A 24,048-nucleotide genomic window follows, 5' to 3' on the forward strand; every position below is an offset into this window, starting at 1 on the left:
TCATTCTTTTCCTGATACACAAGCCCAGATCTTCTCAAACAGAATTCCTTCTCACTGTACCACTTGATCAACTATTGGTGCCTCCCAACCATCTTCAAGTATACTGAACCTCTCTCCTAATTTGCCACATCCATTTCGAACGACATTTAATACCAATTCCTTGCATTCCGCTCCAAACCACCAATCTCCAATTTCCGTAAGAATGAAAACAAAATGCAGTTAAACAGATTTTATGGGCTAAAGCATCAACCACCAACGATAATTACCAAAATTAACAAGTCATTCATAACTGTATAAAGATTCATTCTTTTCTCACCACTTGAGAGATATACATGCTGGTAAGTAGTACATCAACAGTTCTTTATTTCAAATTACTAGAGATTATATATTAAGAGAAGCGAAATGCCTTGTCATACAACGAAGGAAGCCTGTGCGAGAAAAAGGCAGGCCATACCATGACAAATTAGCAGGTAGAGACAACAAAAGTTTCAAAAAGACAGTATTTCTGCGAGGCTATGGCTTGATGCGGGCAAGAGAGTGGTTTTGAGAGCCGCCAGACGGTGGAGTAGCAGGACTGATATGATCACACTAGCAAAAGCACAAATACTAAGAAAACCAAACAGATAAAAGCTTCTAGACGGCTCTATATCCTCCGCGGCCCCTCCCACTATAATATCCATAACCTCTTCCACGGTACGATCCCCTGAAGTTACCAGAATGAGAAGGCCCTTGGATGCCACGAGCCAAATGAGTCCTCCGCTGGAAGTCGCCAAAAGTCTGTCGGCCAAACAACAATTTCATCAATTTCTTCAGCTAGCATCATTAAGACTTCAATATTAAATGCAAAGATAAGCAAACTCCAAACCTCAGTGTCCAATTTCATTCTCTCAGAGAACTTGGCACGGCCACTCCATGATCCTCGGTTAAGCGAGTTGCAAGAAAGATTGTCAAAGAAGTCATCTTTATTATATACAAGCTGCAAAACAGGAAACAAATAGGGTTGCAATTGAATCACTTCTCATCGAAGCAGAAGCTAAATGCTTGATTCTATAAGAATATCCCCAAAAAGCTAGGGCTTGCTCATTAGTAAGCATTTTTCAGCCTCTATGTCACGACTTACAGTATATTGCACATTTCATCCTGCACAGTTATCAATAGTAAAATCACCAACCAAGCATGAACTGCATCAAGCAGCAAAAAGGATAACATGCAGAGTGCTGAAACCAGCTTGCACAAGGTTCAGATCAGTTTGGGCTAGGGATCAATCCAGGACCAAACCAATTTCAGAAGGACCCATTTCTTTAAATTGGAAGGTCAACCAATTGATGCTGGAGAAAAACTAGACCCATGGACCAAGATCAGGGTTAGTTCTCAAACATACCAATTCTTTTTTTCATTTTTCTTTTTTTTTTTTGCATTATTGACACAATAATCTACTGATTCTTTTCTCTCAAGAAAACCCATTTGAACTAGTAAATCAAAATAAACCAACAATTATTATACTCGACACTCTCATGCAACAACAAAACCCAAAAAATAAACTATTTGGATATGATATATTACCAAAAACAAAACGAATCCAACATTCTGTTAAACAAAACAGAAACTAACAAAAACTTTGATCAGACGATGTAATATGCAGTACATATATTAAAAATATATAAATATTGATTCATTTGGTTCAAGTTAGATCAGGTTATCCAACCACTAGACATGGATTGGACCAACCTCTATGTTAAAATCTGAACCACCAATGAAGTTGGTTCAGTTCAGTTCTCGGGTTACCCTAGAAACATGTGTACCACTAGCTGAAGCTCAGGCAGGATGTGAGATGTGAAGTATGGTGCAGTCAAATTCTACTATCCGTAAGTTTCTCCAGACACTAGATTTTGGTTTAAGGACAGGTTATAAATTGAATTGCTCAACAAAGGACCACACAAATACAGCCTTGGTCACATCACCCAGTGAGCAAATGAGTCTGCATCTAACCTGCTCCTCTAATAAGATCTCAAAACTTCTCTGGATCATTGATTTTTATAAATTTCAGTGTTTTGACCTTCAAGCGTTGGAAGAACGATCATGAGAGAAGAATGAAACATGAAAGAAATGGCAGACAAGCATGTCTTACTTTGCGGTCAAGCTTGGGATCTTGTTCACAACCCTCTTCAACCTCCAAATCATCATAAGCTGGATTTTCTCCTATTTCATTTTCTACTCTTCTCGGTTTTGACTTCCCAAGCGACCCCCAAACTTTGTCTTTGTTGAACTTCTCATTCATGGCAGCAAAATCAAATTCTTCGGTAAATTGAGCCACCCCAACCTGTCCCTGTAGATTTAAGCACACAGGAAAAGAAAATTCTAGTGAGAACAAACTAAAATCCTTCAAAAATAAGTCGAACCATATTTTGATATGTAAACCTAAATGGCAAAATACTATCTAATATACTATTGCATGTGCCTTGTAGCTAACAAAAAGAGTTATAAACCCTGATTAATTCGTTTAAAGCCAACACGTAGCTTGGAAAAATCTGAAAACTACATACCATGTGCGGCTGACCTATTAGGTACTACAAGCCCTCTGCCTCATGCTTCTAACCACCTCACGTGCTTCACCACTTCCACTTAAAACTACCACTTGTTGAAGCCAAGCATTGTGTGGGCCCAATCAAGAAATGTCACTTCTTTATGGATAAGCACCTTTTATGCATAAATCTCTAATGTATGTATTTTAAAAATTGATTTATATATTAATTTCCATTTTCTTGTAACTTCTTTGATCATCTAAGGTAGGTCAACAATGTGCTGACAAATGATAAAAATTAACTGCTTGGCAGGCTAAATTACAATAGTTCTCATAGAGTGGCAGTATATATGCACCTATATATCAACATTCAAAGAAAAAGCTCCTAGAAAACAGCTGGGAAGACGCCTATTTATAGTTTCTCCTCAAGCTTTTGAATGTGAAGAGAAGTCTGATTCCTTTCAAATTTTAACACCAGTCATGAAAATCAAGTTCCCAGTCCCTCTCCCAAAAAGATGCAGTAAAAGTGAGGTTGCCAATAAAAGTCAAGCGAGGTCCATAAAAGTAGATTAAAAATGAATCAAAAAAGGTTGAGCTCGAGAGATTTAGCCACTAAAATGTACTTAAATAAAGCATGTTTCTTAAAAAAAGTGGTGCTTGGGTAGTTGAAATATGATTATAAACATAAGGAAAATCTAAATTTCATGACTTTGTAAGTTGCAATGAATGGAGCTGCATATAAAACCATGATAGAAGTCTTCCGTATCAAATCAGAATTGACAGCTGCGGGCTAGTTGGATGCTATGATTCATGAATTCCAACATAGGCAATATGCAAGAATGCACAAAATAACATGCATAACTTCATAATGCTGATTTATAGAAACTAATTAGCTGATGTCATTTTCCAAATTGATGGAGAAAGACCTCCATCAAAGGCAGACTCCATTAATGCAATCAGAAACATTGATAGATGGTCTATTTTTTTTCCTTTATTAAACTTGTTAAATATGAGAGGTATGCATGTATTTATGCATGAACACATGTACATAGGCTGCTCTAATACATTTGAAGTAATGAAATAGGATGAAACCATATGTCAGCTAATTGAGTACATAAGTCAATGCACCAGGTCACAATAGAGCAATCTTACCATTGTGCCAAGGCTCAACCTCTCCATCAAGCAGCTTACAAAAGACAAAAACTACATTACATATTCTACATCTTTTACAAGAATTTCTAATTTATATGTTCTAACTTGATTTAGGATTTTGGCAAATATACCCTTACAAAAGCCTAAATTACATCACATCAACTAATGTGTTTCTTTGTTTCATTTTCTTTTAACTAGTTTAATCAGCTAGATTAGGTTAGTAGTTCATTGACAACCTGTAACAAGGAAACTGCACCCTGTACCAGAGAGGGGACAGCTATATCAAGGTTTTAAGACCAGTATCAGATAGCGCAATGGTTTTTCACGGTACCAGGCATCAATTCATGATAGGGGACTGCACCCCATACCAACACCCTATGTACCAATGCTGGTTTTCTACTGGAATGGTACAGTACCACGAATAGCATCCTGTTCTAGTGATTTTTAAAACCTTAATCTATATTCCAAGTTGGAACTTGGATTTGAAAACAGTGGGTGAAGTGATGCCCCATTTCTATGCAAGCTTTTGAATGTAAAAAAGAAGCCAAACTACTTCAAAAATTAATAATCCTCATGAAGAATGAAGTTTTCCAGAGCCTCAGCCCCAAATATGCTCTAAAAGTGAGGTGATCAGGAGAATCCTAGCAAAGAAGCATGAAAATAAGAAGAAAATTGTGGTTCACAAAAAAGGAAATTTAGGATTTAGACACTAAATGGACTCAAATGATACAGGTTTCTTCTACAAAGTGATGCACATGTAGCTGAATTATAATTACAAGGGAATCTAGATTTCATAATTTTGTGAGATATCATTGGTGGAGCTCCATCTAAAATCACAATCACTAGTCTTACATCATAAAGTCAAGATTTGATTCTCCATTAGATCTCTTAAAATTAAATTGTAACGGCAGTTCAATATGAACCTAACCTATGCAGCATTTGCGAGCTTAGCTGTGTGTTAGGACTCAAAAGTTCCAACATAGCAAAGGTGAGATTACTCAAAATAACAGGTACAATTCATAATGTTTTTTTATTGAAATTACTTAAACAATGCCATTGTTTGTAGGTGTGTAAATGGTATAATAATCGTGTATGGATCCCATATAAGTTTTTGATAACCTTGATGTACCAAAGTCAGATTGCATACGTCGGATCTGATTTCTTATCTAATCAAACTTGGATGTAGCTATCTGTAGATCAAAATCCCGAATACACACTATATATGTAGTATATAAAAATTTAGAAATATGAGGAGGATTGGCTTCTGACTTGTATTAATTACTTTCTGCATGTTTGGATTTGTGCATTTTTCTCATGCATGCTGTCTATAACCACTGCCATTTCAATTCCCAAATCTAGCTGATAATCAAATAAACATAAATGGAAACTCAAATCTGTTCCCAAAAAGATTGGATTTCTTTTTCTTCCAAAAACAACCATTAACTTCCCATATTGGGCTACTTTCCCACCATAATCTCTCACAACACTATATGTGGACTATCGTGATGACAGTCCTTTTAGTTTTAGGAATTGTTGATCCTTGGACAGCTGGCCTACAAAAATCATGTGCTGAACCTCACACAACTTGAATACAAACTTAGAATTAATCAGGTTTGGTTTGAGTTTGAATCTTACTCATTTGGATAAATCCAAACTCAAATCTGAATTTGATTTGTCTATGAAGTTCGGATGCGGATACAGCATGGATCCAACCCAAGTCCACCCTATTTGCAGCCCCCATTTTCTGAATTGATGAAGAAAGACCTCTTTTTGAAAACTGAGTTTATCAATGCAATGTACAGAGATGTGTTTTCCTTGCTCATTTCAACAAATATGAGTCATATGCATGTATTTATGTATGTATCTATACAGCTCACTCCAGTAGTTGAAAAATAATGAACTAGTACCAAATCATATCTCAGCTAATGGGGTACCGCATACAGCTTTTGATATGTTAGACTTTGGCTCTTTCCAGTCAGAGCTTCAGCTTCATCTCAGCATTTGTTGTCATATCAGAGTGTGATTGGCAAATATCCATCAGTATTATGATCCTAGGATACAAAAAAAATCTAACTTCTTCCAGCTTATTGAATGTATTCTTCTGTTAAAGTCAAACACCTGAGTGCAACAATGAGACTCTAAATAATGAACTAGTACCAAATCATATCTCAGCTAATGGGGTACCGCATACAGCTTTTGATATGTTAGACTTTGGCTCTTTCCAGTCAGAGCTTCAGCTTCATCTCAGCATTTGTTGTCATATCAGAGTGTGATTGGCAAATATCCATCAGTATTATGGATCCTAGGATACAAAAAAATCTAACTTCTTCCAGCTTATTGAATGTATTCTTCTGTTAAAGTCAAACACCTGAGTGCAACAATGAGACTCTACTTGGGATGTCATCTATCCCCACACCATAGGACATGTTAAGCCAGTGTTCGTCGAACCATCCCAAACCGGATGGCTCAGGTCATGCCTAACCATGCCGGCAGGATACCAATCTAGTTCCGGCATACGGCTATCTTGGAGAGATGGAGAAGAAAGAGAGAGAGAGGGGGGAGAGGAGGAGAGGAAGAGAGGGCATTCGGTGGCCATCCAAGCTCTTGCCGAAGCTAGATAAGGGCGGAGAGCGGGAAGGGGAGAGAGGGAGAAACACTTATCGAATCATCGGAGGCCCTGAGAGATCTCCGAACGGACGGCAACGCTGCCATGACCTCTCTGATGGCCGGCGAGCTAGTGCTGAGGGCTGAGGGCGGCTGAGGCCAGAAGATGGCCTCCGCCCTCCAATTTGAAATAGGGGTTCACCCCTGTTTCATTTTTGTGTTATTTTGGAGAAGTCGGCAAACCGTTTGTCGACTTCTTCCAAAATTATAAAAAAAAATAAAATACGGTGAAGTCGGCAACGCTTCGCCTGATAAAAACAAAAAAAAAAAAAAGAAACAGGAGTGAACCCTATTTCGAACTGGAAAGAGGACCCTCTTCCGGTCTCGTCTGCCCTCAACCCCCCTCGATGCTGGCTCGTCGACCGTTAGAAAGATCGCGGCGGTGTCACCGTCCTTTCGAAGGCCTCTAAGGGCTTCCACTAACCCGATAAGCATCTCTTCCTCTCTCTCCTTCCCTCCCTCCATCTTTACTGAGCTCAGCAAGAGCTTGGATGACCTCTGATGGTCGGAGGCCCTCTTCCTCTCCCTCTCCCTCTCCTTCTCTCCTCCTCCTCCTCTCTTTTTTCCTCTCATTCTTCTCCGTCTCCCCTCTGCCCTATCGGTTCAGCCCAACACAGACCCATACCGAACCATACCGCCGGCTGGCCAGCACAGGGTCCGGTTCTAGTTCAATGGTCCTTGTATTAAACTCTAGCATTCAGATAGCGAAAACCATGCAAAATAATTTCAAAAAGTCAAATATCACTAATGTTCTTCCCATGCCATCCACATGCTCTTCTTTTATTTCTGGCACAACTAATATATTAAGCCTAAAATCTGCACTTCACTCCGAGCATCAACTATGCAGATGCATATTAGCTCATCCAATTGAGAATGTGTTCATGATGTCCTAGATATCGTTGCATACTTAAATTTCATTTACAAGCAATATTGACTTTAAGATTCACTTAAACATAATCATGATTCAATAAATTAAAGAATAACCTTTTGAACCTATATTATTGAATCCAGATAGACTTTCAGACCATTTCAAAGGCATTCTAAGAAAACCAAAAAAAAAAAAAAGTAGCAGTAAAGGGCAATACATCCTTTAGAAAATGACAAGAACTACATGAAGGACATGACCGACCTGCAAAAACAATTTAGTTTATATATTAAAAACTAATATAAAACACCATTTTACCTGAGGCAGTGAACTAACTGACAATGGTTGGTCCGAAGATGATGGTAACATGTCCGCCATGTCTTCTTTCTCAAGGCTCAGTCTCTGGTTAAAGGAGGAAGCTTTTGGTCTAGATTGTGAGAACTGATCATGGGCCAGCAGAGGAGGCAATGTAGTTAAAGGAGGAGCAGCAGATCCCAAGATTGAAGCTGAGGAATAAGGTAAACTCGGCATGGAAAGGATTGGCAGTGCTGAGGATCCAGCTTTGCCAGATATTGAATACATGGAAGCATTTAATGCTTGATTTGATGAAGAAAGTGAGGACTTTGTCGATGGATAAGGTAGAGATGACATTGAATGAGATGGTTGAGAAGCATCACTAGATACTGATGACAATACATCAGCAGGGCTAGAAATTCCAAAATGAGAAGAAGTGGCAGCAGGAGCGAAGGTTAAAGGGGCAGGATCTATGAAATATGGAATGCTTGTTGGCACCTGACTTAAAGGTAACTGCAACTGATCTTGTGGCATTGCGGAAGAGGGTTGTGAAAGAACTGATTGCTGTTGAGCAGAAGTCAGGCCATCTAGTCCACCAGTATATCCTTGCCAATACATAGGTGCACTAGATGAGGTCCCATTTGTATTTGTAGAAGCAGGCAAGGAGGCCTGGGAACCAAGAGTAGCCCCAGATTGATAATGTGAAAATGTATCTGGATATGATGTCCTGGCTAAAGACGAGTATGCAGCATGGGAGCCTTGACCAGTAAGAGCACTGGCCCCAGCGGAAGCCGATGTACTTGTAGTAGGTGCATGAGCATAATGTGACTGCAAAGCACATGATGGAAACGTAATGAACATACAGTAAGTAGCACCAAGAAAAAAAATCCCCGTGTCAAATAACACATACCTGAATAATAGCTGGATCACTGTGTGCCTGGGGCTTACTAAGAACTGGAGATGACTTCACTTGCAAATCCTAAAAACAAAATAAGCAAAGAATGCATCAAGTTCATGAAATCAAACATGGAATTGTGGTCTAATTTAAGACCACCTGGTAAGAAATCATACTCATGGAGCTTCATGCATTCAAAGCTCTAAATTATTCAGGTGTTGTAACAAAGAAAGTTTAAAGTTAAGACATTTAGAAACATGACGATAATACAAGTATATGAGCAGTCAATTTTTATGGTAGGAACAATTATTTCCAGATGACCTTATATCGAGGACAATCACGTGGACAGTCAAATGAGATCTTATCTGTCCCTCCTCTTATTATTCTCGTTTTATGGTAGCATGGACTGACACATGCCCCCACATGAATCTTCTGCTTCCACTCTCCATAAATAAGAAGACACTAAAACCTTACAAAACTCTTTGCTAACATATGCTATAAGAAGAAGAAATAAGCAATTTCAAGTCAGCAGGACAAAGGCTCGAAAAATGCTTTTCACACAGCAAAAATTCATCCTGTCGTTGTGATACCAGTGTTTGGCCCTACAATGGATATGAGGATATTATGTAATGGATGTTTAAATATCAAAACAGCTTCTCTTTTTTTTTGCAATTTATTTTCCTTCATATGTCAGGACTTCTGAGGTCAATGTAAGACTGAAAAGGGGAAGGCCTCATAGTTACATTACATGGTTCAGTTATGGGTCCCAAGTAGACTTGCGCAAGCTAGCTAGCCCTCTTGGCCTGATTTTTGGTGTGCCTAGGCATAGATATTCAGCCCAATGGGCAAGGCTTAGGTTGTCAACTTCTGACCTGGCCCAGACCAAAAGTCATCCAATAAACTATGAAATATATATTGCACATTTTATATGAAAAATAAAAGGGGGAAAATTAAATCTTAATTTGCTCCCTTTCTCGCCTCCCTAGTTTCATCCTTTGCTAGCTAGAGTACATGGGTACGCTCCTCCCTCATCTCCCTCTCTTTTCCCTCCCTCTCTCTCTCTCCACACCCCCACCTTCCCTACCTCGTGTCCAGTAGCTTGTGCCTCTATATGGCTCTCCACCTCCTATCTCTCTCTCTCTCTCCACCCTGCTTATCCCCACATCCATAGTGCCCCCTCCACTCCCAAGCAAACTGACACAGGCCCTAATCTATTGGGCCAGGCTAGGCTAGGTCAGTTTAAGCTTGGCTTTTAGGACTTGGGCTAGCTCAAGCTGGACCCTTAAGGCCTGAGGCCAAGGCTCGAGCCCAATTAAGCTCTCGATCCCATGATAAGGCCAAGCCCAAACACAACCCAACCAAGTCAGTGCTCTACTCTAGTCTTGAAAGCAGGCATGTAAGGGTTAGACAAGTCCGACACACAAGGGCTAAATTTAACATCAATTGATCAAGGGCTAGGCTTCAATTTTCCTCTTTCTAAACTGAAAGCAGATGTACTATATGTGCCAGGTCCTAAAATGATGTGGGAAAGTCTAGGGAAAGGGATCTATTAAGGTTTTGTATAGAGAATAAGACCTGATTTTCAACAAAATTCAACTAGAAAGTCAATGTTCTTGAAGAAATAGATAATGGTTCACAATAATCTATCATTGGGTTTAGGATTTTAGGGCTGATTAGGTTTTTAAGGCTTGATGCAATTGAATGGCCTAAATCAACAGTTTGCAGGAATTTTTCAGGAAAAGAAAATCTGTGTCATGAAAGATCTAGGGAAGATAAAAGTATGTTTTGGATCAAAGACGATTAAAGGCAAATAACCCTAAAATAAAAGAATGAAAGAATAAAAGTTTAAATAAAAAAGGAAGAGGGATGATAATACTAGACTCACTCCGCAATCTAGGAAGCACACCTAATGTTGCAATCCTCACACTTGTTACAGTTAAACTAGATTTGATTTTAGTTATTAAGTTCTTGTATTTTCTTTTATTTCTGGTTAGTTTTAGATCAGTGGATCATTTAAAGTCAAGGGCTGAGATTAAGGGGAGCTTTATGAACCCAGTTACTGTAACAATACTGTTTGCAGCACTATCTATGCTATAGTAACCATGAATAGAAATCATGTGTGATGACAGTAGTTTTAGGATTATAAAAGATTGTTGGGTTCTTTTCTTATGATAAGCTTGGGTCTCAAAGTGATGTAATCAGTTTGTATGCGATGAATGGAATATCAGTTTTTTTTTAACTTTCGTATGGTGTGATGACATAGGACAAGCATGCAGCTTGCTACCCTAAGTGTGCATCATAGGTTGCTGAATGAGTATGGTATTATCATCCTTCTTCCATTTTCCATTTTTCTTCTTTCATTCTTTTTGGGTGTCCTTTTGCCTTTCTTCTAATATTCTTTAATCAATACTATACTTTCATCTTCCCTATATCCTTCATGACATATATACTCAAACTTTTTCCCCAGAAGAATACCAGCGAACTCTTGACATTGGCTATTCCACGTAAAGCCCTAAAACCAAATCAAACCCTAAAATCCTAAAACCTTGTTAGATTAGACTCAATCATTGTCTATTTTCTTCAAGAACTTGTCTTTCTACTTCACTTTTATAAAAAAAACTCAGGTCTTTTCTGAAATTTCAGCAATCTATAGATTTTGGCCTATCCAAAATGGTTAGCAGTACCATTATAGCAACTTGGTTCATAAAGCTACAAAAAGAAAAAGAAAGAGATCATTTAATCATACGACCTCTAACCCACTGACAAAATGACATGATCTCCTAACAAAATCGCTAACCCCCTTTCATTCTATCCTAATGCTGACAAGCAGCCTCTTTCCCAACACAACATGCTTTGCCTTTCAATCATGGCCACGCATGGGTAACATCTCCATCTGCCTTCCAAATATGGCAACATCATCTGTCAGACATTGCCTAACAATAGCCCAACCTCTCTAAATCTCCCTCCAAACCCCCTCCCTCCTCTTCTTCTAGATCTCCATCCCCCCTCCACTCCATCCAACTTCCCAGTCTAGAAGTGTTGCTTGAAGTGCCATTGCTGATTATTATGCTCATGCGTTGGATTCATATCCCAAAGTTGTATTCACATCATGTCATGTCAAGTCAACATGGGTACATCAGGCTATATTGCTAAGACCAAGCACCGCCTCAGAATTCAGAAAAGTGCTGCACTCCAAGGTTTCCCATAACTAGATATGGTAGATATATATTGATTGGAATTTTAATTTTCTGCAAGGTTTCTGTTGGATTCCTAACAAGATTGACCTAAGCATTTGAGAGTGTTAGCACATAGTTACCGTTAAGGTTGGTTACAACCATTTTGAGAAACCTCTTGGTCCAATTTTTTGATCCGGTAGTCGAGCTGAAGACATGGAATTGTTGTCCAAATAATACGATTGAACCTTCTCGATGGTTGCATAGAAATCCTAATGAGCATCAGAGAGAGATTTTTCTTCCAAGGACTATCATGCAGATGGGGGCTTATCCGACACTCCAATGGGGGTCGACAGGTCAGAGGAGGGTAGAAGGATAAAGGGGAAGGTGGTAATGTTGGGGATAGCTGAGGTGCTAAAGTGGTCCACAACACCTGAACCCAGTTCAAATCCGAAATACAATTTTCTTTAAGCTTAAATTTGAATGTATGTCCAATTGTGTCTGATATGCTGGTGTATGATGTACCTAAACTCTTAGGCTCTTTCTTTGGAGATGCAAGGGCTCCAGAAATTGAGGGTCCAAGAAGAGGCTCTTTACCGGTATGGGATAATCCTTGTTTATATGGAGGTCAAAACTTTAATGCTTGTGTTGAGAGAGATAAGGCCATAGGGGTTTTACTGACTTTCTCCTAGTGGATATCATGCTAAAGAAATGCATCGCATAATGCACTTTTCCGTTCATAGAAAAAGTTAAGGTCCTCTAGCTCAATGTTGGTAGCAAGCTGGCAACTGCCTTGGTGCCCATGGCTGGCAAGGGCCCCACCCCTGTGGACCTCCATCGTTCACATCCCATTCAGGTTAATCCTATTGCAGCTTCATCAGCTCCAGAGGTTCAGGTTTCTAAGAACATGCAGTGCTAATGCTAATGGAGTTTCAGTTAAGCACAACATAAGGCTTAAAAACAAGGCTGAGGCAACTAAGTTAGGAAGCGCTGGACCCCATAGAGAAAATTTGCATGCTATTATGGAGAATGGGAATCTAGAGGAGAACATGTCTGATGGTGACTTAGAAGTAGGAAGGTCAAGGAGGAATTCAGAACCCTAGGGAAGAAATATGGACTCTTGATAATTGAAGAATGTATTGAAGCTACATTAGATAAGCTTAAAGACTTGGAACACGAATGAGCCAAGCAAAAAGTATGCAACACAAGATAGTGGCAACATCATCATTCATTGAGCCAAAGTTAGTGGTGACTTCGGTTGGGTGGGTGAAGTGATGGAAGCAGGGTGTCTAAGCAATAGTTATGCACATAGCTTCTGGGATTTACTTTGTTGGGTTTTCTAATTTTTGTATCCTTGCTGATAGTAATTTTGGAAAGTTTACATTTGTGGTAGGAGTTTGGCGTATTGTTAGTCGTGAAATAGATAGGAAGGATGGTGGAAGCAATCTTGTATGGAGTAGTATGGTTTGTGTATCATGGAAAGACTAGTGTGGTTGAAGTCCTCGGTGCAATCTGTGTTGGTTTAGAAGAGCTTTGGTTAAAAATCAGTAGATTCCACAAGTAGGTGATAGAGCTCTAGGTTGATTGAAGAAACAGTCAAGTTAAGAAGAAACTGTGTAAAGGATGAATAAGGTGGCGGTAGGTTTGGTGCATTACATAGGTAATATTGCTATGGTAATGTGATTGCAGAGGGAATGTGATTACCTTGTAAAATTACAGAAAATCCTATATTGCAGTGTTGGGTATGTGCAGTAATATTGTTATAAAATTACAGAAAATCCTACATCGCAGTGTTTGGTATACAATTTAGATTACATGGAATATAAGTTAATTTTCTCAAAGTACCCTCATCCTTGCTTATTGATTATTGTCTATTTTCTAGAGAGACAACTTAATTTTGAGACCAACCATTTTTCGTGACATTACCCATTATATTTTCTTTTCTATTTTCACCAACTGGGACTACCCATAATTTATTTTGATTTATTTTGATGGAAGCATTTTGGTTCTGAAGTTATCTTATTGCAAGATTGCAGGATTATAAGATTACATATAATCACATGGCCACCTCCCTTTAGGCAATCAGATTACCTCTTTTTGAGGTAATGCTGCATTACATGTAATGCGGTATTATCTATGAAAGTAACGAAACAAACAGTGTAATCTGATTAGCTGTTGTAAAATTATATGTAATCCTGTCAAGATTACATACTACCAAATGCTCCTTTACGGCATTTGGATGGAAAGTAATGCATGAATGTTCAATAGGAATAAGAAAAATAGCCTTAGGTTGCATTTGATAGCTAGCAATCTATCCAGATTGCCGGCAATTTAAAGTAGGCCCATCAAATTATTGTGTGTGGTATGCTTTTTGGGTGGCAATCCAGATTTGTCTTAACAATCTAGATTTCCTCTTAGGAGACAATCTAGATAGCCTTGAGGAGAGGTGGCTATCTAGATTACTACTTCCTTGGCAATGTTATAAAAAACTTTTTGGACAAAATTACCCCTCAAAAAATACACAAAACCCATCTCTCCAACCAAGGTGGCACCACCAGTGAAGGCTATCCCCACCGCCGCCTCCTCCTCCCATCCCAATGGGCTCCTCCCATTCCTCCCACGACCATGGAGACAGTGACAACGATGAAGAGCGCAGGCTCCTCGTGAACTCCAAGTCCTCCAAGGAGAGGTCCTCGAGCAAGAGCCTAAGGTCCTCCCATTTCATGCTGCTGCCTCTCCGCTCTCCCCCTAGCTCTCCATCACTTGCACCCCATGCCTCCTTGGGCCCTCCGTCCGGATTTGGGACCCTCCATCCCAATGGGCTCCTCTCATTCCTCCCACCACTACGACGGCGACAGCGACAAAGAGGAGCGCAGGCTTCTCACGAACTCTAAAACCTCCGAGGAGAAGATCCTCAAGCAAGAGCTCGAGGTCTTCCCATGCCGCACCGCTACCCTCCGCTCTCTCCCTAGCTCTCCATTGCCAGCGTTCCCGCATCTCCTTGGCCCCTCCATTCGGGTCTGAGACCCTCCCCCCATTCCAATGGGCTCCTATTCCTCCCACGACCGCGGAGATGATAATGATGGCAACGGCGATGAAGAGCATAGGCTCCTCGTGAACTCCAAAACCTCCAAGGAGAAGATCCTCAAGCAAAAGCCCGAGGTCCTCGCATGCCGTGCCGCTGTCTCTCCACTCTCTCCTAGCTCTCCGTCGCTGCCACCCCGTAATTTGTACCAAACACAGTAATTTGACTTAAAAATATTTTGAAATTTTGATTTCACATTACCGGTAATCTAATTGTCATACCAAACATGTTAATCAAAATTCTCAGTAATTTTACTACAATATTACTTGTGTGTATCAAATATAATAATCAACATTACAAGTAATTTAATGGTGACAATCTATCTTGAAGACAATCTACATTACCTTTCAAGATTGCCTAGTGATGCACCAAACGCAACCTTAGGGTCATCAGCAAGACTAAGACATGATTGAAGGTAGTTCAAAGGAAAAATCACATACTGGGGGACTGTTAAGAATGTTAAGTCATCCTAGATGCTAATCCTGTTTGGAATGTAACTTGATCCTGTACAATCATCAATATGATTTTATCTTCTTACCTTACCTAAAATGGGTTAGACACTTAAAGACCATTTGGTGTTGTTGCAAGTTTGCAGAATTTGGCTATGAATAAAATATACCAGAGTGATTGTGTTTGGAATTTATGGTTTATATTGACGCAAATTCAATCAACTAGATTCGACAAACATGGGAAACGAGGCTGGAAACTCATTTGGTTACTCATTTTGCTTTTTGATCTTTTTAAAAAAATTTCTACAATTTTTGAAAAAGCAAAAACTCCAAGGATTAGCTTTCATTTTTTTCGAAAATAGAAATTGTCCATAACCATCACCAACACTTATGGTGCCACCACCCCCATTGGCCACTACCACCACCTATCACCGCCCGCCAGCCACTACCATTGGCCATTGGCACTAGCTGACTGTCGCCACCACCACCAATGACATAAAAGCATATACTCAAATGATTCTTAAAGAAACCAAGTGACCTCTAGCTACTTCCCATTGAGGCCTCTCCTTGCATTTGATCCCGAACAACTTGAAGTTAGGCCCCCAAATCTCTTCTTTAAGAAGTTCAGGCAACATCTCTGGATGCGAACCTCCAAGCAATGAGCACATGGATGGCCTATGCACCAAGTGGCGAGCGCTTCTTTCAACACTTCAGCTTACCAAATATTCGATAAAGGGTTGTCAGCCATCCTTGCAGCTCGGCATTTATCTATGCCTCTATCATAGGTGCCTTTAGTCCCAACAAGATCGAGTCCCAAGCAAACTCTCTCTGACAACATCATCTCAATCTCAAGGATGGATCATGTTATCATCCGACCCCCTATCCAGTCACTTCCCAAGTTAATCCGAGACTTTAAGGAAGGTAGAAAGAATCTAGCACGGAACAGGGCTGCTTGATGCTGCCTTGTTGGATGGTTCCTCTCTCATAGGCCCCTGTAGTCCCAAGGAAACCGGCAAGATAAAGTCCCAAGCAAACTTTCCCTAGTAACTTTGCCTTTATCTCAAGGATGGGTCCTATCCCCATCTAACCCCTTTCTCGTCACTTCACAAGTTAATCAGAGAACCTGAGGAAGCAAGGAAGACTCCAACATCAGAAACAGCTTGCTTGATTGCTATCTTGTTGGATGACCCCTAAAGCTCTTCCTTAGAAGACTGGGCCACCTCTTTGGATGGCAACCTCCAAACAGCAGTCACATGGATGACCTCTGCATCAAACAACCAGCACTTCCTTCAGCACCTTGGTATGCTGGGAATTTGCTAGAGGGTTGTCTGTTATCCATGCAGTCTAGGCATTGATCCATGACTCATTCACTAGCCCCTCTAGTCCCCTTATATTGAGAAGAAAACCAGCTAGATGGGGCCCAAAATAAACTCTCTCCAACAACCTTATCTCGATCTCAAGCATGGGTCCTATTCTCATCCAACCCATATCTTGTCACTTTCCAAGTTCATCCAGGAACTCAAGGCAGGAAAGAAGAGTCCAACATGAGAAAGGGTTTGTTTGATAATACCTTGTTTGATGATCCTCTCTCACGGACTCCTCTAGTCCCAAGGAAACCAGTGGGATAAATTAACTCTCTCCAGCAACCTTATCTCTAACTCAAGGATGGGTCCCATCCTCATCTAACCCCTCCCGTCACTTCCCAAGTTAAACTGGAAACTCGAGGAAGGCAAGAAGAGTCTGGCAAGAGAAAGGGGTTATTCGATCAATGTCTTGTTGGTTGGTGACAATCCTACATGAATAATATGTTTCCAGAATTTCGTGGCATAGAGATTTTTTAAGATTTTCTTGGATTTTTTTTCTGAAATTTCCAGAGGTAAGGTCTTTTTTTGCTTGTACATGTATATACATACATACATACAAACATATGTATGTATGTATGTGTGTGTGTGTGTGTGTGTGTGGGTGGGTGGGTGTGTGCCCACGCGCATGTATATATGTGTATATATGTACATGTGTCTGTGTATCCATATTATGGCAATACACCCATTAACTTTCATATTTGTATCTCTGCAGATATATAAAGATAAAACATGTTCATGTATATGTATGCATATCACTGCAGACTAATAATAGTGCACATGCAATAGGGCAAATGCAAATGCAGCACAGACTAGTGGGAGAAAAACTAATTAAAACTTCTAGAATCACAGCTTACAGACTTTTGGGATGATAATATTCAAAGATTTCCTGCCATATATGCCAAGTTTCCCTTAAATTAGTGGAGTAAACTAAATGCGTATCTAGGAAAAATTGTGAGAATTTGAAATGAAAACTCATTAAATTGATAGCAACTCCATGACAAATGAGGGATACCAAAAGTAAGATTGTACAAAGATTCTTGCCACTAACTTTTGAGGCTAGAGCCAATTCAAAATAGATGCAAAGTATGAACAGACTCAAACAACATATGACAGATTAGACAAACCCACAAAAACCAATCTTACAATGTAACAAAGTCAAAAAGAAAAAAAGAAAACATATGTAAGGACAGACCATGGAAGAAGATCATCAAAAACATGCTCAAGGAGGATAAGAGACCCGCTATCAAACCCAGAAAAAACAAAAGGAAAATGATCACCAAACTCTCCTAATCTATAATTACAGCAAATAGCTCCTCATTCTCATAATTTTTGGCCCATTTGCTTCCACTTTTCACATCCATTAGTCAAATGTTCATCCAAGATATCACGACCACATTATGATTATGATAGATCAAGATTGTCAAAAGGCCTAGGCACTCCAAGACAATGACCCCTCAAATGCCTAGTTGGAACACTTAGGCATCTAAGTAGGCATCTAGAGTAAAAATCTCCAAAATTAATGAAACTAGCATATCATGCATCATCAAATGATTAGTAAACAACATATAGACATACATATGCATGCATGGACGTATGTATTTATGTATGTGTGTATGAATGTGATTTGTCAAAAACATCAAAAAACATTGTACTGATAAATGATAGGGCCATTAACTACCTAGATAATCCAATCAAATCTCTAGTTTGATTACTTCAGTTTTACTTACCTAATAAACATTGCATTGCAAAATTCAATGTGTCCACAGCTTCCTATCAACATTATCATGATCTTGCATCAATTAATGTCTAATGAAACAAAATATAAATACCAAAGCATGTACTAAAAGAGCAAAAGATAGTCACATGATTTGAAAAAAAAATGAAAAGTGTATAAACTTAGTTATATAAATGAGAAAACACATAAAGACAGATGCCTACGACGATCATGTCAGATGTGTTAAAACACATAAACACACTTGTCCACAAAAAACTTCTTCTCTAGCCACTCAACCGCTGCCCTTGGCCTCCTTCCTTTCCCCTTCCTCTCATCACAAACAGTGGAGATGAAAGAAGAGAGGTGGTAGCAAAACTTTGGCATGATAGTCGAGAAAAGATAATAGATGGATGGTTGTAATCTTAAAAAGGAATTGTTTTAAAATGGTTCATTATATACACTCAATTATACTGCCCAATGTGTGAGGCCCATTTCATTATGGGGTCTACAGAGAGTACACAACCTTACCTACACTTGATAAGAGTTTGTTTTGTGTTTCAAACCTATGACCTCCAGGTCACAATTAAGGTTGCAAATAGATCAGGTTGATCTGTGATCCGATCCGACCCGACCAAGTTAGACCTGACCCGAACCCATTTAAAAGATCCATGGAGCCGGGTCGGGTTCAAAAATTGAACCCATTCTCTTTTCCGGGTTGGATCTGGATTTTCTGAATTTGGACCCGACCCGATCCGACCCAGCCCGTGGAGATTTTTGGATTAATTTGGATCTTAAAATACATGACCCGACCCGATCGGATCCGGACCCAATATAGGACCCGAACCCAGTTAGAGTGACTCACCCAAATAGGGGTTTGGGCTTGGGCCAAAATTTGTCAAATCTTTCGATCTTTCCCATCCGATTTCCAAACTAAAAATCTTCAAAACTAAAAATTTTTCAAACCCTTTAGTTCTTTTATTCTGACTGTTGTAACATTTATAACAACCCGAAGAGGAAAGACTGGATAGATTCCTAATAACTTAAATGAAGGGTATCTCGATTACTTCTTCTGGCTTTTTGCTGGGCTCAGTTTTCTAAACCTTTTGGTTTATGTTTACTATACCATAAGGTACAAAAGCAAAAGAACTTCTTGAATTCCAACTTTGTTTTATTGACTTTAAGAAATTTCGGAGCATGCTCTGATGTGCACAGATATTATGTCATCCACAGTATATGCAGTCTCATTTTTAACCATGTACAAGTATTCTCCTTGTATGATGTTTTAGATTGGGACAATTATATCATTATATAAAATTCGTATTTTTTCTTTTACTTTTCTTCTTTTGTATGGACTTCTAGAATCTTGACTCTTCTCAAAAATTGCTTGTTTTCCTCTACTATCCAATACAATTAATTATTAGAAGCTACAGTTGGAGGATTGGAGGAAAAAAAAGAAAAAAGACCTTTCTTAATTGTCATCCAGCACTAGTATTCACTGATGGTAGGTTTCAAATAAATTAAACCTGTGATCCGATCCGACCTGAACCGGATCCGCATTTCATGGATTGAAGTCAGGTTATATATGGACCCGATCCGACCCAAATGATCCAATGGGTCAATAAATTCGGCCATGGACCCGATCCGACCCGACCCAATCTGATTTTTTATCAGGATGGGTATGGATCCAATATCAAGACCCGATCAAGAAATCGGATCGGATCGGGATCACTCAGGACCCAATCTGACCCAACCCATTTGCAGGCCTAGTCACAATGGAGCAACCTTCATACATTCAACTATATGCACATACCCCAAATTAAGAATGTTTGTTTTTGAGAAGTTGTTCAAAAACAATCGCTTTCTTACCTTGTCTCTATTTGGACTCTTTTGATTTGTGAGAAAAATTTTTGTTCCCTGAAATGTTATTCCTGGGAAGCTAATTCTTAGGATATGATGCCTAGGAAAGTGATTTTGGTATGTTCAATTGACCAAAGGAAAGTAGCTTCTTCTAGAATGCCTTATATTTGGCTGAGCATCTACTTTTCTAAAAAAGCTATATAAAATACCTACCATACCCTTAATATAAGAAAAAACTTTATCTTATTCTACACATTACTATTATTTACAAATAAAAAATTATGATAGCTAAGGGTATTTTTGGCCATAGATGGTGGTGAAGGAGGGTTTGAGGTGTTGTGATGGAGACAATGTTTATTTCAATCATAGATCTTTTGATGGCTTAAAAAGATATTTTTGAAAAAAAAAAAGCCTCCAATTCCCATCCTGTGGGGAAGCCAAAAATCCATATTCTACGTGGATTTTTTTTCCATAAATCATGAAAATTTTATTCCCATGGGAGCATCTTTTTCCAATCTCTCTCCTTTGAAAACTTCAATCGAACAACATGAAATTTTTCCACTTCCCATTGACCACACTTCTCCCCTCCACTTCTCACAAACCAAAAGAGTCCTTTGTGAAAAACGATCTCCACCATAACTCTAATCTTGCAAGTTTAATATGCATCAAAAAGCACATTTTAACCTTATTTCCAGATCTACCATGGATCCATCTTTAATCCCCAACTCTTCTGCCACATCTCATCCTCATGTGGCATGTTTTATTCACAACCTAATAACTGAAGCAGCAAAACCTTATTTTGTCCAAAATATGTTTGTGAACAAGTCATGGACCATTGTAAAATGATATAGGCAACTAAAACTGCTAGAATTCAAGTATAACCAAGTTCAGGGATCCAAAACTACAACCAAATTGTTCCCATGGCTCCTCCAAGAAACAAAAACTAACAAAGAGGTGGAAGAAGGAAAGTTAAACTATTCATAACCTACACAACTTCCTCAAAAGTATTGAAAATAAACAATTGAGTAACCAGATCTCCAAAGTACTGAGGATAAGAAGAAAATTAATTTTTGACCAAATAAAAGATTCCAACAAGACTTAAAGAGCATAACCAGCAGGGGAAACAAGAGTGTACTGAAACTTCTTCACTCCAAATAAATGATAAACTCAGTAATCTTCCAGTTTAATGGAGGCAGTGCAGGTGAAACATCACTCAATTGCATTAAAGACACATTGTAGGCCAGGAATTATCCATAAGATCTTAAAATCAATTAGGATCTTCGCATTTACCTTGATGTCACTTCCTCGGAACAGAATATACTCATATACTTTGTCACTTGGGGGAACCTGAGGACCGTCCTTCTTTCGTCCTTCAGTTCCATATGACCTCACTGCAACCATGGAGCATAGGCAATGTAACATACCAACTGATAAAAATTCCCAGTAAAGAATAAGAATCTACGTAACAATGCTCAAATTCTAATCAGTTATCGCTATTTTCGGACAATTTTTGCAGTCTTGAAAAGTATAAGAAAAAAAAAACCATAAAGTTACAGCAAGATTCCAGAATTTCAAACATCAAGAAACGTTATCCACCCAAGACAATCCCAAGAATAAGAAAACACATTAGCTCCTCTACAATGGCGGAAAAGATCAGATTTTTTGAGCAGAAACATGCGGGGAATTTCACATCGACGAGAATATAATTCAATCATCTAATCCAAAAAAGGAAAGGAACAAAGAACCTCAAAAAACATCAAGAAAAATCAAAAAGGAGTGACCAGCGGAACGAGTCAAAAGAACACCGAACATATCAACCGAATCCAAGAAAAAGATTAGCGACCTAAGAACGAAAACCCTCGGAAAAAGGAAACCGACGGGTCGGAATGGAGTCGGCTGGGAGGGAGCGTACCGTTGTGGAGAGCGATGGTGGACTCCTGGGGGTTGATGGAGACGAGGACGCCCTCGTAGCGGATCTCGGCTTTGGAGGTGAGGCTGATGAGGCTTCCGATGTACGAATCCACCGCCGACGCGGACGAAGACGAAGACGAGGCGGAACTCGTTCCCTCGGCGGCCGCCATTGCTGGGCACCTTTCGCTGACTGGATCCTTGCTCTCTTTCGTCGTCCAGCCCTAATTAGGGTTTGGTCTCGCTCCTCGTTCTTTCTTTTCTCGATCTTTCTTCTCTTTCAGAATGCTGCTCCCCCCTGCCTCCCTTTCTCCCTTTCTCTTTTTGGTTTTCTTTAAGCCTAATTACTTTTAAAACCCTAGACTTTTTGAGATTTTCATATCTATGCTGGACTTTTATTTGTTGCGATCAAATCTTGCAATTTTCAAAATGTTTCAATTTCTTCCCTACTACTTTCATTTAATTACCATGAGAAAAATGTTTGGATATGGTCACGTGCCATCACGTGATGTTTAATGAAAAATGATGGGGTAGAGACTACTTACGTGGCAGGTAAATTTTTTTTCTTTACGATTTTTCTCCAACTAGGGTTTCAATTCTTTTTCTTTTAGTTGCCTCCTTCCCATATGACGATAAGAACTGATGAGCTTTTGTATTTGATATACATTTTAAAAAGCAGTGGTGATTGATTTGATCCCTTCTCTATTTCAGTCACTAAGGTAAAATATTCGACTTGCATCCCCTATATATCTCTTAGGTTTTTTTTTTTATCATGACCTATTAGTTTAAAGAGATAGCATCACTTATGTTGACTTAAGAAGGTGGTCCCAAGGCTGTATCGTCAAGTAGGTTTTTAGCTTTTAGCATAAAGTGATTCCAAGACTCTATTGTCATCATATGGGACATTGAAGACATTGCTATTTTAGGAAAAGTGGTCCCAAAGTGTTTTTCTTTTTCTGAACCTAATTGTACAAGTGAAGTTAAATTAATCTTTTTGTTTGATTAAAGTCTAATTTTTTGCATGTTTTGAGATTATTGCTTCTTATGTCATGTAGAATGGGCAATCTCACGATAGCTATGCATCATAGTGGGAAATTTGTGAACAACAGTGGACAAATTGACTATTTTGGAGGGAATTAATGTGGCATTTTATAACATCCAGGACATAGAAAATATGCCTTGTAAGCAATTAACTAATATGGCAGAGGAATTATGTGTAGATAAAGTTCTAAGACTGAATGATACACAAGGAATGAGGATACTGTTTGAAGATAATTAGCTAAAAGAGATGATAGAATTGGCATTGGATACAATGGAGTATTTAAATGTTTATGTGGTACATGAAGAGTTAGTTGATGAAGATATCCATGTTGATGAAGCTATCAATATTTCAGTTATTGAAGCACCCAATATTCCAATTAGTCAAGTAGCCATTGTTGCAGTTACTGAAATCAATGTATCGGTTAGTGAAGTACTCAAAGATGGAGGATAAAGAAGCATAGTACAGAAAGAGACTGAAAAAGGGGTTCAGAGTAAAGTACACAAGCAAGTAGCTAAGAGATCTACAACTAGATCTCAAAGCAAAGAAAAAAAGCAGGTAGTTGAGAAACCCAGGACTAGGGCTCAAAGCAAAAGAAAAAATATAGTAGTAGAGAGACCTATGACTGGGGCTTAAAGAAAAAGGAACAAAAATATAAGAAAAATATCTAAATCTCGAAAGGGTGAAGCTTCTTTGGATGTTGACTATAGCCCAGAAGATGATAGTGAATCAACAAGCATTGAAGGTAGTTTAACTATTGATCTATTAACTGATGATGAAGAGTTGAGGAATGTAAGGAGATTAGCTAAGGAGCAAAAAGTAAGATAAATGATATTAATCATGGATTTCAGAGAGAGCAGCCACTATTGGGGATGTCTGGCCAAGATACCATCTCCACAGAATCTTTTCGATACTGCGCATTGCAGTAGAAAGAAAGAAGAAATAAAATAGAAATACAATCAAATACATGGATTAGCCAAAAAGCTCACCTCCATGGGGCATGCAAGCTTCACTATGAAAAAAAAATTACAAGAAGAGATTACACCCTCAACCCTCGTACATTTAATC

At 39.0% G+C, this 24,048-nt stretch overlaps 1 protein-coding gene across 1 annotated transcript; it reads right to left on the reverse strand.

The window, feature by feature from the left end:
• Positions 1-259: 259 nt before the first annotated feature.
• Positions 260-22,251, reverse strand: LOC105060846 (protein decapping 5). The gene is made up of 7 exons (XM_010944699.3): positions 21,946-22,251; positions 21,324-21,424; positions 8,407-8,475; positions 7,521-8,324; positions 2,129-2,326; positions 866-976; positions 260-777 (listed from the first exon to the last, which is right to left on the reverse strand). Exons 1-7 carry the CDS (start codon positions 22,112-22,114, stop codon positions 634-636), a joined length of 1,596 nt encoding a protein of 531 aa, XP_010943001.1. The 5' UTR covers positions 22,115-22,251; the 3' UTR covers positions 260-633.
• Positions 22,252-24,048: the final 1,797 nt, after the last annotated feature.

The sequence above is a fragment of the Elaeis guineensis genome, chromosome 4 (genome assembly GCF_000442705.2).
Source record: "Elaeis guineensis isolate ETL-2024a chromosome 4, EG11, whole genome shotgun sequence".
Taxonomy (NCBI): domain Eukaryota; kingdom Viridiplantae; phylum Streptophyta; class Magnoliopsida; order Arecales; family Arecaceae; genus Elaeis; species Elaeis guineensis.

What these genes read in the sequence shown, in the direction of transcription:
- LOC105060846 (XM_010944699.3), bottom strand. Translation starts at nt 22,114, where the DNA reads ATGGCGGCCGCCGAGGGAACGAGTTCCGCCTCGTCTTCGTCTTCGTCC. An exon ending in GTGATCCAGCTATTATTCAG is followed by an intron (nt 8,325 to 8,406) that starts GTATGTGTTATT and finishes TGTGCTTTGCAG; the next exon opens with TCACATTATGCTCATGCACC. An exon ending in GAATGAAATTGGACACTGAG is followed by an intron (nt 778 to 865) that starts GTTTGGAGTTTG and finishes TTTGGCCGACAG; the next exon opens with ACTTTTGGCGACTTCCAGCG.